General features: G+C 36.6%; 1 protein-coding gene across 2 annotated transcripts; it reads left to right on the top strand.

Moving 5' to 3' along the window:
• The first annotated feature begins 817 nt into the window (after positions 1–817).
• LOC135079006 (voltage-dependent anion-selective channel-like) lies at positions 818–14,236 on the top strand. 2 transcript variants are annotated; one of them, XM_063973624.1, is made up of 7 exons: positions 818–925; positions 1,330–1,455; positions 10,046–10,204; positions 11,008–11,171; positions 11,560–11,787; positions 12,458–12,666; positions 13,789–14,236. In XM_063973624.1, exons 2-7 carry the CDS (start codon positions 1,444–1,446, stop codon positions 13,878–13,880), a joined length of 864 nt encoding a protein of 287 aa, XP_063829694.1. In that variant the 5' UTR covers positions 818–925; positions 1,330–1,443; the 3' UTR covers positions 13,881–14,236. The 2 variants fall into 2 exon arrangements, with proteins under 2 accessions (XP_063829694.1, XP_063829695.1); XM_063973625.1 differs by lacking the exons at positions 818–925; positions 1,330–1,455 and adding an exon at positions 9,258–9,382.
• The last annotated feature ends 1,184 nt before the right edge of the window (positions 14,237–15,420 follow it).

Genomic DNA, 15,420 nt, shown 5'->3' with positions numbered 1-15,420 from the left:
ATGGTTGATTGAAAGTCTGATACTTGAAAATCGAAGACTGATCAAGTTGAAAGTTCAAATAGCAGTAATAAAAGTTGATTTGTGACATCATTTGTTTCATTCATGTGTTCAATACAAAAGTGTCCATTAATGGATGTTCATAATTGGGTCCATGTCCATGACTGGGTGTCCATTACTGAATTTTTGATGTCCATCAATGGTGATTTCGTAAATTTCAATTTATAATTTTTTTATTAATTATCTATTAAGCATACAGGATTTTTGGTTTTGTTTAAATGTTCCTCATGTATTTAAATGCCGAAAAAAAAATCACCACTTTTGTATCGTCAAAAAACATCCCCTTTTTAAACGAAATTCGAATTTAGTGCGCTTAACATGTCCATGATTGGTTCCGTCACCCTACTACGCTGAAAGTTCATGACGACCGCGGGGCTCTGACTCCATTTATTTGATAAATGTGTTGAAAGATACCATAATTTAATATTTTTCTATAGTGATGTTAAATTAAATTTTACAATATGTTGGTTGTCAACCGGACCAGAGAATAGAACCCGGAGCATTATTATCACGCAACTTCACAGTACCTACCTAAGTACCTACTTATTTTAATTTTGCGTGGGGGCAACGATAATTTTTCCGCATAGTATGTAATAATATCACCGTAAGTAGGCCTAGAACGATTAAATAGGTTAATATTGTGTCAATGCAAAGCCTTATAGATCAAATAAGATTGTTTTTGAAAAATCTACATGGATTCTCTTGCCATCTATTTTTCTCCGTTTTGCCGTAATTAATCAATGCTTTTTTCCTAATTATGACAGTTTTTGAACGTGTATTTAACAATGTTGATGCAATTTGGGGATATTTTCAAATTCCTACAGTAAAGGCAGCAATCTCTAAAGAAGTCGTACCTTGTGTGCGGTCGGTAAGTTTGATTCATAATCATATCTGCAACGTGATAATAAAGTTTTGGAAATTTATTGTATTGGCTAAACCTACTAATAAAATCTGAATAAAAAATTGCGACTACTTTCTGCCGGTAGTAGTGCGCTCGAGCCCGGGATCCGAAGTTTTAGGTTATTTATTAAACCCAATTAAACCTAAATATCTGTCTATTTGGTAATTAGGGCCCGATTAGTAGGTACCTACTTAGTTTATTAGTACACCCTAATGATCTAGTTTCTGTTAAAAACATTCATATGAGTAAACTTTTGATCCCTAGTTACTACAACCTCTACCTCAAAAGTTCTATTATTAAGTAGATAAGACAATGGCGAGTTTTGTTTTAATTTGAATATGTATCTAATCTTTACATTTTTATGAAAATAGGACGGATCATTGGCAGAAAAAGTTATCTGTAAAGACGAAGAAGGAAATAGAGTCCAGTGTCCGCGCGACTGTCATGATGAGGATTCGGAAGACTATGAATATAGTTTTGAAGATATGAATCACACTGTAAGTATTAATTAAAATAATATAAATGAACTATACTATAAGTTCATAAAGTTTCTAAAGGGATATTTAATTTGTTTACTGTTTGCGTTTCATGTTTGCCCGTTTGTTGGTCCCGCGCTTGTAGAGCTGCGAATAACACAGGAAGTTGTTATATTTGTACCTTCCATAGCCATACCACAGATAATATAATACTAGTACAGATGCATCCAGTGGCGGCGTAGCATAGGTTGGCACCCGGGGCGGCACCCCCCCCCCCCCGTCATAATATAAATTATAGCCTAAGACACCCCAGAATGGCACCCCCCCTGTCATGACATCACGACAGTCCTTGCCATGCAGATGCGTCAGTGAGTACTAATCTGCGTGACTTTGTCACCCCATGATGCTTGGCACCCGGGGCGGACCGCCCCCACCGCCCCCCCCTTACGCCGCTACTGGATGCATCATCCCATACTCGAAATGTGGCCGACCTAAGTCTTGAAAATGCTCTGGCTCGTTTGTTGCCTACTGGTGATAACAGATCGCGCTAGTGTGCCGCAGCGGACTTGACCGTCCCGCGGTTCGCGACCCGCTAATGCTTTCTAGCAACTTGAGCGGAGTATTTATTTGGCGTGCTAGGTCAAAAGATGGCGCTAAAGCCAATACGTTTACTGCTTTGTTTATGAAGACATGTAACTAAGCAAAAAACAGATTAGAGACGCTATTGAAAATTTCGACATGGTATATTAATGTCCAAGTAGCACAATGATCACAGCTGACGCTCAGTATCCAGTACCGTGGGTTCGTGTCCCGCTACGAGTTTATCATCTTAAAACTATTTGTTTGTTTTATTTATTTGTTTTATTTTATTAGGTATATAAAACAACACAATATCGAAACATGCAGTAATAAAGATAGATATAAATAGAAAACTTATTTTTTCAATAAAAATATTCAGAAATAATTATTAAGTAAAAAAACATAACCCTCCTTCTGGAGCAGTCAAATAAATATCAAATTAATTGTTCGTAAAAAATACAAAATCCAGTTTTAGTTTTTCGTACTCGTATCGTATTTTATTCAAAAATATGCCTACATTTTAATCGGCTCGCACATACAGGTTTAAGATTTAGGCAATGATATTATAGAACTACTAGCTTTCCGCCCGCGGCTTCGCCCGCGTGGAATTTTGTCTGTCACAGAAAAACTTTATCGCGCGCGTCCCTGTTTCAAAAACCGGGATAAAAACTATCCTATGTTCTTTCCCGGGACTCAAACTATCTCTATGCCAAATTTCATCAAAATCGGTTGCGAGGTTTAAGCGGGAAAGCGTAACAGACAGACAGACAGACAGACAGACAGACAGAGTTACTTTCGCATTTATAATATTAGTTGGGAAGTTGGGATAGATATGTTACGTTCATAGAAATTACGATTTTAATCCGTGCCGAGCTATTCCAAATTGCACACATTGACAAAATGTAACTGATAAGTGAAACAAAAGATACGAAATAGCACGCAAATACAGTTTTTATCAGACTACACCAGAAAAAGGGTTATGTTTTTCGAGTGTATGTAAGTCTTTAGATTCGTCTTAATTATTATTGTGAGTGATACCACAGAATAAGTAATAGTACAGGTACAGAAGGATTACTCCGCAAGACGATTTAAATAAATGCGAGTCTTGCTACGACGCGATACAGTGGAATTCAGCTCGCACAGCACTACGTACCTACAATTTTATTCACCTACAAGTTTTGTCTCTTTCTATCGCGTGCCTCTGAACTCTTCTTACGCTGTTAGGGTTGCTGTCTAGTGAAAAAATAATTAATCTACTTATTTGTAATGAGGTACGTATTAGAGATGAAACGGATATCCGGCAACTATCCGGTAGGCCGGATATCCGGCCCTAATTTACTATCCGGCCGGATACCGGATAGTAACTCACTATCCGGCCGGATACCGGATATTAAAAAAAACGACAATTTCCTATTAATAAAATGAAATACATTAATCTTTGAGGTAAATATCAATAAAATTGCTTACAATAATGACGGCTTTTATTTAAAGTCCAAAAAGTTACAAAGCCATATTAAGGCCTTTCAAAACTAATTTATTTTTCTGGGCTATTCTCTCTAATGACGAATACATAGATAAATAGTAAATATCTGTTAATGTCGAAATATTGCCAAATAAAATAGGCGATTTTTTTTTTCACTGATGGTCTGATGACATCATGCAACTACACTGGTCATCACAAAGATCGACCCTCCCGCGACAAGCACTTTCAAACGTATGCATCCCCACTTCCCACCAATATTGGCACCACTTAAAAGCCTAGTTCTAAACTTCATTTCATTAAAGGAAAGGTTTTTACCCCAAAAATGTGTCTGTAGAAGAATCCAGAGTCACTTCTTCAAAAAATAGGTAGTTACGCTTGAGCCGACTTTTATGGCTATAAAACTGTTAAGTTGGGATTAATCGCTATCCATCTGTTAAAGAGGACACGTGAGATCATTATTTGGTTTTATAACCATAAAAATGGGTCTAATTGATCCCAGAGGTGAGCCCAAAGTGAGGTCTTTTTTCAAGTCACATTTATTGTATAATTATCGCGTTTATGTTAATCGTTTATTAAGAAATTAAATGTGTTTTTCTTTAAGGATATTTATTGGGCTTTCAAATAACACCAATATTGTTGGGGCGCCATGACTGTGTCAGTAGAAACGAGTTTTACTGTAAAACGTAGGTGGGCCGATTTTTGTGATGACCAGTATAGTTAAATTTTCGCTATTCAATCACACACTCACGATTGCAGCCGAAATTGAATTGATCTGCCCCCTAGACAAGTGGCAAAATCTGACATTCTATTCGGACGGATTCGATTTTCCAAGTGTGACTAGTCTATTCTACTAATAGACCCACTGATCGCGTTCGAAGCACCTGTGCGGCACTATACTCGTCACGACATGCAACGAGACAATGTGCCAACTATCCGGCCGCCGGATATCCGGCTATCCGGCCTAGCAGCTGGCCGGATATCCGGTATCCGGTATCCGGCCAAACAACTATCCGTTTCATCTCTAGTACGTATGTAGGTAAGTATGCATTCATTATGGATAACCTTGGGAGAGGCCTTTGTCCAGCAGTGGACGTCATTTGGCTGAAACGAACGAACGCATTCTGAGCAGTAGTCATAGTAGGTTAGGTTCCTATACTATCCTAAGAAATATTGATTACCTACATGGCCAACATACCTTTCAGCATCTTTGGGAAGCGAAAAAAAAAGATAAATCCGGTAGATTACTTTTCGAATTTAAACACCCGAACGCCGCACAATATTTCTTTCTCTTTATGTCCATTTTTAAATAATACTTCGATCATAGAATTATAATCATACTACAACGCACGCCAGCGTCCTGACGAGCGCGCGCGTGACACTCGACTGATAAAATACCCGCCGGCGGGGCGCTTCGCTGTAGGTAATTATCGGATGTACCTCGCGGAGTGAGCCAGGCCTGGTGATACTGGGTAGGTACCTATTATAATAATTGGAAGGAAAACAATCGAACTGTTTATACCCACGATAGCCGAAGCCGAACGGTGAAAGGGTCGGAGTGGCCAACTCGAGATCCGAGGAACGCGGGTTCTAATCCCACCGTCCCTCGACTAATTTTATTGTGGTGAGCCCACTCGTAACACAAGCTCATTTAGTTTAACACGAGAGGCTAATGGGACTATTAGTAATTTGTTTTAATACAAATTGCTATTATTTAAAAAAAAAATACAAATGAAAAATTTAAGGCGCCACAATGTTAGACAAATAGCCAAACTTTTTTAATGCTTATTTGTGTATCTTTCATTTTTATTTGAATGTAATTTTTTTTTGCATTATAAGAAATATGACAATTAATAAAAATAATAATTTGTTGCCAAACCAAACATATTTTAGTATTTACTAGCTGACCCGGCGAACTTTGTTCCGCCTTAATGGCAATAAAAAGTGGCTCTAAACTACCTCCCTGACAATTTTCAGCTAAATCGGTTCAGCCGTTCTTGAGTTATAAGTGGTGTAACTAACACGACTTTCTTTTATATATATATGTTACTGTAAAAGCTCGAACTATGGTTAATCTTAAGATTTAAGTGTAAGTCTTAAGATTTACCGATATGAGTTGGTAAATGTAAGTATTTCTGAAAATACGACGATTTTTTCGAGCTTTTACCATTCGAATTCAGTATATACTAGGTTTTACCTCTGTCAGCTGGTAGATGTTGGTTTTAGGAATAAAACAATGAGTAATTCTTAATTACTTACTTTCATCAACTATTAGACAAAACAGGTAGGTACATAGTATTATAAAGGTATCATATGATAGTAATAAGTACAAATTAATACCAACTCATTTAAATTATTTGCAATCATTTCTTTTTCTTGTGTTTTGGTGTTCAAATTTTGTACAGCATGCATCCTACTAATATTATAAACGCGAAAGTTTGTGTAGATGTTTGTTACTCTTTCAAGCAAAAACTACTCAACTGATTTTGATGAAACTTTACAGTATTATTGTTTATAACCCAGAATAACATAATAGGCTATAATTTATGGCGATCTGTGACAAATTAAAGGACAATGGGCAAAATGGTACCCGGCTCCAATAGATATGCTTCTAGTGTCGTTTGAAAGGTCTTACCAAGACGAACAACTTTTACTATGGCCACTAGCCTCAGATCTGGTTGTGTTCGAAGATAAGCATACTTTTTTGCAAAATGGTACCCGGCGCCAATGGTTATGTTTGTAGTGTCATTTGAAAGGTCTTACCAAGACGAACAACATTTACTATGACCACCAGCCTCAGATCTGGTTGCGTTCGAAGATAAACATACATTTTGTGTAACCGAAGTATCATACGTGTCCATCGTATGGTATTTAGGTTATGCAAGGCATGAAGGGTTTACTGCTCCAGCATCCTTCCATAACTCTATAATTATTGATAGGGATAATTGTGAAATAAATGTTTTTATCTGAAGAACTACTACCCCCTTGATAATAAAAAGTTATACAGTGTGTCCGGGTTTGTAGTGATCAAACTTTAAGGGCGTAATCTATGGACAATTTTATCGATGAAAATACTTCAAATTTGGGGCTTGACCCATTTCTCGCAAAATTACAAGGATTTAAGTTTTTAATTTTTAGTTTTCACCTCTTCCTTCAAAAACAAGTGAAAGCGTGGGTAGCTTAACACTAATAAGCAAAAATTTTATATCATGCGATAGCCAATAAAATTATCTATTAGCAGAAGTAGAAAACAGATACAAGTTTCATACATTTTAAGGGAGTAAGAATGGATTTAATTAGAAAAAAACATGACTTTTTTCACTTCTTTTTCAGTTATTTTCCAACATAAGAAAAACCAGGTCGTTAAGGTATGTTTTATTTGCATTGTATTATTAGTATTTGAGCTATTCTACAAAACGAATGTAAATTTATTAGTCTACGTTTATTAGTTTCGACGTAATTGTTGAACAAAGATACCTCTTCCCAGCGGTTTCCATAGCGCACGCGACTTGCGAAAATGCACTGCCTGAAAGAATCACACAACCTATTCCGATTACTATGGAAACCGCTGGGAAGGGGTATCTTTGTTCAACAATTACGTCGAAACTAATAGACGTAGACTAATAAATTTACGTTCGTTTTGTAGAATAGCTCAAATACTAATAATACAATGCAAATAAAACATACCTTAACGACCCGGTTTTTCTTGTGTTGGAAAATAACTGAAAAAGATGTGAAAAAAGTCATGTTTTTTTCTAATTAAATCCATTCTTACTCCCTTAAAATGTATGAAACTTGTATCTGTTTTCTACTTTTGCTAATAGATAATTTTATTGGCTATCGCATGATATAAAATATTTGCTTATTAATGTTAAGCTACCCACGCTTTCACTTGTTTTTGAAGGAAGAGGTGAAAACTAAAAATTAAAAACTTCAATCCTTGTAATTTTGCAATAAATGGGTCAAGCCCCAAATTTGAAGTATTTTTATCGATAAAATTGTCCCTAGATTTGGCCCATAAAGTTTGATCACTACATGCCCGGACACACTGTATATAGGATGAACCTTGGATTAAAATAACATTTCCATACCAATTGACAATTTAAGCCAGAGTTCAACTAGGGTGTAACTTTTAAATAAAGGGGTTGGAGTTTTATTACTTCTTAAGGGTTTTATTATGGGTTGCTAAAGCGAATAAACCCACAAGACCCAATAAGTCCACCCACAAGATGGACCGACGACCTCATAAAGGTAGCGTGAAGGCGCTGGATGCAGGCCGCCACCAACCGGCCATTGTGGAAATCATTGGGGGAGGCCTATGTTCAACTAGACGTCCTATGGCTAAAATGATCATGATGATGATGATGAAAGCGAATAAAGGGCTAATGGCTTGGGTAGTTCATCGTAGATAATCCTTTCCTTTTCAATGTTTATTTTAGTTATATTAATAGATTCTAGTCATAGTACATACTCGTATACATGGATGATTGTGTTATAATTTCATATAATACTTAGTGGAATTACTGCTTTCAAAACGTGAATTAGAACTGGCCCCATAGCAGACATTTTTCTACATCTAAAGGCCTTTTGAAATATATATTGGTTATGGCTATTGGAGCGGGTACCACTTTCCATACATTTGTGCCCATCATCCTTTCACGCGGGTGAAGCCGCGGGCAAAACTAGTATTTTATATGACATGATCTTACGTTGCTAAAGAAAAAACAAGGCAGTGACATCATGGTTTGTTTAATTGTATTAAAATGAAAATGATGCCGTGGTCTTTCTTTTTAGTTCTTAAATTGTTCGTACATTTAAACAATATAAAAAGGCTGCGCTCGTGTAATGCGTAGATAAGACCGACTGTTACCTGTCAAAAATGCTTGTTGTTTTTCAACATTTACCGTGCCATTAATGTAAATCCTAAGATTTACCAAAGAAATGGTGGTAAGAGTTCGAATCGCAAACCTTTTGGGACATTTACCATTAGGAATTGGTAGATCTTAGGTTTTACTGGAATATCTTAGGATTTACTGCAATTCGAGCTTTTACAGTAACATATAGATTTATGTGACAAAAAAAAACAGCAGCGATGAGCGCCATCTATTACATCATTTGTAACTAAATGCTACGCTGTAGATGCGCTGCAAAAACGATTGTTTAGGACTTCAGTTTTTACTAAAGATAAAATTTTATTATTTGAAGAAATATTGTGTATTTGAATCATTCACGGTGTTTAAATGAATAAATCAATGTTGAAAACATTTTTTCATTATAGTTTACTGAGCATTAGTGACTTTTTACAAACGTCTTCAGAAATTCGATACTTATGGTGCCATCTAGTGAGATTGATTTGGAATGATACAAGATTTATAGGCACCGGGTTCCCGTGGCCATACAATCAAAAGACTTCGATAAAATATTATAAAATAATTAAAAAAATCTGATTATTTCTTTTATATGAAATGTGAAAAAAAGCATTTATATTTTACAATTATTTAGAAAATATGTTAGTTGACTAGACTTTTTAGCTTCTTAGTGACGTCACTGTGTCATTGACGTCACAATTCAGCTGATGAACTTTTTATTTTAATGTGTGCTAACAGGGTGAAAAACTAAGAAAAATAAGTAGTTAGTGCATTTAAAAATATAAATATGGTTTCAATTGTCCTGATTAATTTGCTTTGAGCTTTTCGGGTATTAAAGTGCTTATTTGTAAATTTATCAATATGACGTTTTCCGGCAAGTGAAGTGAAGTTGCGCCGTCTGGTGGCGATCAGTGTCAACCTAAAATTGTCTTGTGGTACGGTGCGGAGGTCTGCTTGGCAATTTTATTGCCTGAAAATCACAAGTTTGCTAGGTTCAATTTGTGAAATAATTTATTAAGATGTAAGTAATATTTTTGCCTTTCATTTCACACGATTCGAGGCATAATCATAACGTCATAAAAGCTTTTCTTACGTGGTTAGGTTAACTAGGATGGAGCCGGTTTTAGTCACAAAATTTTGGCTTTACATCTTTATTCCAGCTTGTTTTCGTATTTTAATTGACTATATTCATGATCCTAGTTCTGTACTTGATGTAAGGCAATCTTAATTCATGGCTTATCCGCTTCGATTGATTGGGATCATCCGATCGAAACGTCACTGGGTCTGTCGACGCATGTGATTTCTTCACGGCTATCGGATTCGGCACCCAAGAGCGAAGGTCAAGTTTAGGGCCACCGCCTTGTGCGTTACTGCTCCTCATCGTAATGTGTTACGTTAACTGTAATAACGAAAGTGGCCAGTCATAATATCTGCATGTTATGTAATACCTCTAGGTACTGCAAATGGCTTGTAAATAAGTGTCTACAGCAAGCTCTATTCCGACCCTGACACAGCTGGCACTCGATGCTGAATAGTCATTTTGCTGTTATGTCTTTTTGCAATACAACACATTAGATTGAGCATTCCCTATTTACTCAGCTATAAACTACTTTTGCTAAGCTACTGTGTTACTGCATTACCCAATGTATGCTTTGGATAGGTATTTATTTATCAATGTTTGCAGAAAATGGCTCCCCCATACTATGCTGATCTCGGAAAGAAGGCCAACGATGTGTTTGGCAAGGGCTACCACTTTGGTGTATTCAAACTTGACCTGAAGACTAAGAGCGAGTCTGGAGTTGAGTTCACCAGCAGTATCACCTCCAACCAGGAGAGCGGAAAGGTAAGATCCCATGAACTCACTTATATTAAATTATTTTATCAATACATGTAAAATCCAGAAGTAATAAACTTAAGAATTAATTAATTTCCTAAATAAATACTGGATAATTGGATCGAACAAATATTTCATTATATTTTCAGTATGAAAGTTAACCTTTCGTATTTCTTACTCTTTTAGTTATACTAAAATCAAATATGCATGTCAGACTTATCTTAAGATCTCTTATCTATACTTATAATAAATCTGTAGAGAGGTCAATTCTGTACATGAAATATATTTTCAAAATAACTATCAGGGGGTGATTAGTGATCGATACTGATGCCAAAAATGCAATCAGTTAAATTTTTGTCTGTCTGTCTGTCCGCCTGTATGTTCCTTATAGAATCAAAAACTACTCGACGGATTTTAACGAAACTTGGTACAATTATTCTTCATACTCCTGGGCAGGTTATAGTATACTTAGGAATTCCCACGGGAACAGGAATTAGCGGGAAAATCCTTTTGTATGAAAAATCTAAACCGCTTAAGTTATACGCTTGAAATTTGGCTTGCAGGTACCTTAGTAAACTTGAAGCTTAGTTACAACAGGATATTGCAAAATTCCCACGGGAACGGGAGTTAGTGGGAAAAAACATTTGTATGAAAAAATCTAAACCGCGTAAGATAGATGAAGGGGGTAAAACGGGATCCACGCGTACGAAGTCGCGGGCGGCCGCTAGTTTTGAATATTTCTTTGATGTATGAATCAGATTTATCTTTGCACACCTGTGTACCATTAAATTTATTTGCAATTGTAATGACAGGTGTTTGGCAGCCTTTCCTCAAAGTATGCCGTGAAAGACTACGGCCTAACGTTCACAGAAAGGTGGAACACTGACAACACACTCGCCACCGACATCACAATCCAAGACAAGATCGCCGCTGGCCTCAAGGTTACCCTGGAAGGAACCTTCGCACCACAGACTGGGTGAGTCCGGCAAGAATTATTTACATTACCATAAAAATCTATTTCTGACAGATTACTCATTACTCGTTTTGGTAAATTCAGTGAACTGCTCCTGAATCGAATGTACCTACTACTACTATTTATAGTATTTATTTATATTAACCGGCAGACAGTGGTGACTGAGTTTGTTGCGGCGCTTCTTCTCAGCACTTGCCAAATGTTGGTCTCGAAGCGCTGGTAGGGTAAAAAGATTATGAGACATGTAGAGGCTCCTTAAGAGCAAAATGACGATTTGTAAGAACTATTTATTAGTCTAAACAAATAAAGAAATTTTGACTTTGACTTTGACTTTGACTTTTATCAAAACATCTACAAAACAACATGTTTTTATGAATATGTTAATTTTTAGGAGCAAGACTGGCAAGTTGAAGACCTCATACGCCAATGACACAGTAGCTGTGAACACAAACTTGGACCTGGACTTGGCCGGGCCCATCGTCGACGTGGCGGCCGTGCTGTCGTACCAGGGCTGGCTCGCGGGAGCCGTCACACAGTTCGACTCACAGAAGGCCAAGTTCGCCAAGAACAACTTCGCTCTTGGCTACCAGACCAACGACTTCGCCCTCCACACCAATGTGTGAGTACCGATATACACACAATGCCACATAAAACCACTCAGTCATGAAATATTCAAGTGCAGCCCGGTGATATTGATTTTATAGGATTACATAAGCCTAGTTGAGATTTGCAAGGATGCCACTTGTCCTCTCTGCTAATGTAAGCCAGTTATGTCTAGTCTTGTGTGACATTGGATTCAATTTACTAGTTACTTTTGTTCATACATCATTATGGATGGCAGTTGTTGATTATTATAATGTTAAATGCTCATTTATTTTTTATGTTGATGTATGTTATATTCTTCACACCTAATTTGCATTTAAGCATTGTTTACTTTTTGAAACAAAAACTAATGGCATCATAATTAGTATTTCACTCAATTCATTCTTATCCCATATTAATTTTTGTCTACAAATATTTCTATTGTTTGTTTTGCCAGTCATTTAGATTCAACTAGCATATCTTCGATATATCGGCTCTCTCTTTCTTACTCATAACACTATCAATCTAAGACTGTAATTAAAAGGTTTTATGATTGTTTTGTCCAACAATCTGTACAGACCAAATAACTCAGTGCCAAATAACTAAATTTTTAATATGTCCTAACACTAAATTTCAATGTATACTATGTCAAATATTTTTATTGTAAGAAAAGGAGTTAAGCTCTAAATGAAAAATGTTTGATCCAGTGACAACGGCAAGGACTTCGGCGGTTCCATCTACCAGAAGGTGTCGGACAAGCTGGACTGCGGCGTCAGCATGAAGTGGACGTCGGGCTCCGCCGACACGCTGTTCGGCGTCGGCGCCAAGTACGCGCTCGACCAGGACGCCTCGCTGCACGCCAAGGTCAACAACAAGTCGCTCATCGGCCTCGGCTACCAGCAGAAGCTGCGCCCAGGTGAGACCCCGCCTTCGTAGACATGTTGACACCACCAATCAATTGACGTACTTTTTAAGACTGTCAAAACGAAACTCTCCCATAGATTTTGTATGGCACTACAAGCAAGTGGCGTCACTATTTTGTCAGCTCAATTAAACTACTTTATTCAATTACAATGCGACCAAAAATCGTAATTTACAGGTAATTTAAAATTAATTAAATTTTTAAGACCAGAATGAAGTGTCTTTTTAGAAAAGTTGTGATTTCGAATTATTGGGGAATGGTGTCAAATTGTCTATTCTGCGTCATTATCAGATTTACTAGTCGACTGAGACTTATCGAGAAGTAACTGAGACTTATTGGAAGTCACCCGCATTTAATAAACTCGCTTTTCGGGCTCGGATACAAGTAGAAGTTGCGCCTAAGTAAAACGAGACCTCGATCCTACTTCATTACCAATCGACTGAGACTTGCCAGGAGCGACCCGCATGTGTGTGTCACGCATAAAAATACATTTTAATGAGCACTCACGCTCAAAAATTGTAATAAGTCTTAGTTTAAAAGTGTAAACAAGCTACAAATTTGGTTTATCATGTGAAGAGGAAACCCACATGCTTGTATCAGCATTGTAAACTAATTCTGCATTTGAATCTGAAACATGCAAAATATATTTGGTATCTGCTTGCCTGATTTTGAACTTAATAGAAATATGAACTTGTACATGTGAGAAGTAACTACTATAGATACATTTTACACTTACTGGTCAACTATGTTTAACACAAACGCTGGTATATTTATTTATCCCTTGCAGTTTTAGAACCCCCCTGTAATGTTTTGGTGGTTATGTGGATAGAAACAACTAGATAAGGCTCTAAGTGCCGATTCATGTTGCTATTATCAATCCAAATATGTCAATATCACATGTATGTATATCTTTAAAAAAATATCATCAATCAACGTCGCATCTGACGTTGAAATAAATAAAACACGCTAGGCCTACCGAAAATAGAACACAATCAATTCACATCCCAGAGAAAGAGAAATCACGCGTGATCTTTCGTTTCCGCTAGGACGGATTCGCTTATCTGTTTCGCGATAGCACAGAGCAAATAATGATTACGAAAATCTCGTGACTTGCAGGCGTGACGCTGACGCTGTCGGCCGCCATCGACGGCCAGAACTTCAACGCCGGCGGACACAAGGTGGGCGTGGCCCTGGAGCTGGAGCCCTAGGCTGTAGACACACGATGCCACGTCTGTTATCATAGCAGAGAAGCGTATATAGCAGAATCAATTGAACCTGTACCTTTGTAATTCTAATTAGTGTAACTGTGAGCGTTTAACGCGACGATCGACTTCTCTTCATAGTTCACGCCTCTGTTTTGCTGTTTCCAAAATGGCGGACGATTTTCTTTTGAAAAGTTTAGCGGAGATCACGTATTTCCGGGCACGCGGCGTTTCGACCCTCATTTGCTACTTATATTATTGATTCCTGATTGAATTTAAACGTAACAATAATCGTCTTGTAAATAAGCACCTATGGTGTACTACAATATTGAATAAAAATGAATAGTCTGTTGCGATCAGCATTTATTTGTTTTATTAGCCATCCTGAAACATCCCTTCCCTAAACTTACGCGTCCGCCATGTTGTTCAGTGTATGTGGAAAGAGTGATATTTACGTTTGAATATGTATTTGTTGCCTTTATAATATTTTATTTTTGATTTCATTAAGATGTTTAATAAAGTATTTTTAAACATTTTCCTATTTTATCAATTAATAGTTTAGTTTTCATTAATTTCATTACGTTAATATATCTACAAATTTATTCATTTTGTTTGTATCTTTTTAGTCCAGGCCTAGCATACTCGTTCCGTTTATGCTCAGAATGCCAACTTCTCAAAATGCCAACCGCTCGCAAAATGACAACTTCTCAGAATGCCAACTTCTCAAAATGCCAACTTCGCGAAATGCCAACTTCTCAAAATGACAACTTCTCATAATGACAACTTACAATTATAATGAATACTTACAATTATAATGAATGCAGGAGCAGTGAATGCTACCACAAATAATAAAAATAATTAAAAAGTCCATATATTTACAATATCTCAATATCTTTATTTGTTACTATACAATCAATCAATACACTAGAGTCGTATCGCATCAATCTCTCATCTCAAATGTCGATTGAATGACATACACCTATATAATTGTTACAATCATTGTCAAAATCGGATAAACAAAAACCAGATAAGGTAAGGTTACAGTACAATTTAAATCATAAATTAGTGCATGGCGAAAATAATGTTACATTATGAGGGTAGTTGTAAAAAATGCACAAGTTATACTTGTCAAAACTATATCGCCCTTGTAATGTGTTAATTTATATAGTAAAATAATTGTTTTGCTGTTAGCCTGTTACAGACCGTACCTGGTTTTTGTTTATCTGATTTTGACAATGATTGTAACAAGTATGTCATTCAATCGACATTTGAGATGAGAGATTGATGCGATACGACCCTAGTGTATTGATTGATTGTATAGTAACAAATAAATATATTGAGATATTGTAAATATATGGACTTTTTAATTATTTTTATTATTTGTAGTAGCATTCACTGCTCTTGCATTCATTATAATTGTAAGTTGTCATTATGAGAAGTTGTCATTTCGAGAAGTTGGCATTTTGAGAAGTTGGCATTTTGAGAAGTTAGCATTTCGCGAAGTTGGCATTTCGAGAAGTTGGCATTCTGAGAAGTTGTCATTTTG

The sequence above is a fragment of the Ostrinia nubilalis genome, chromosome 15 (genome assembly GCF_963855985.1).
Source record: "Ostrinia nubilalis chromosome 15, ilOstNubi1.1, whole genome shotgun sequence".
Lineage (NCBI taxonomy): Eukaryota > Metazoa > Arthropoda > Insecta > Lepidoptera > Crambidae > Ostrinia > Ostrinia nubilalis.
The sequence above is the reverse complement of the archived record's forward strand: the minus strand, read 5'-3'. Positions and strand labels throughout refer to the sequence as shown.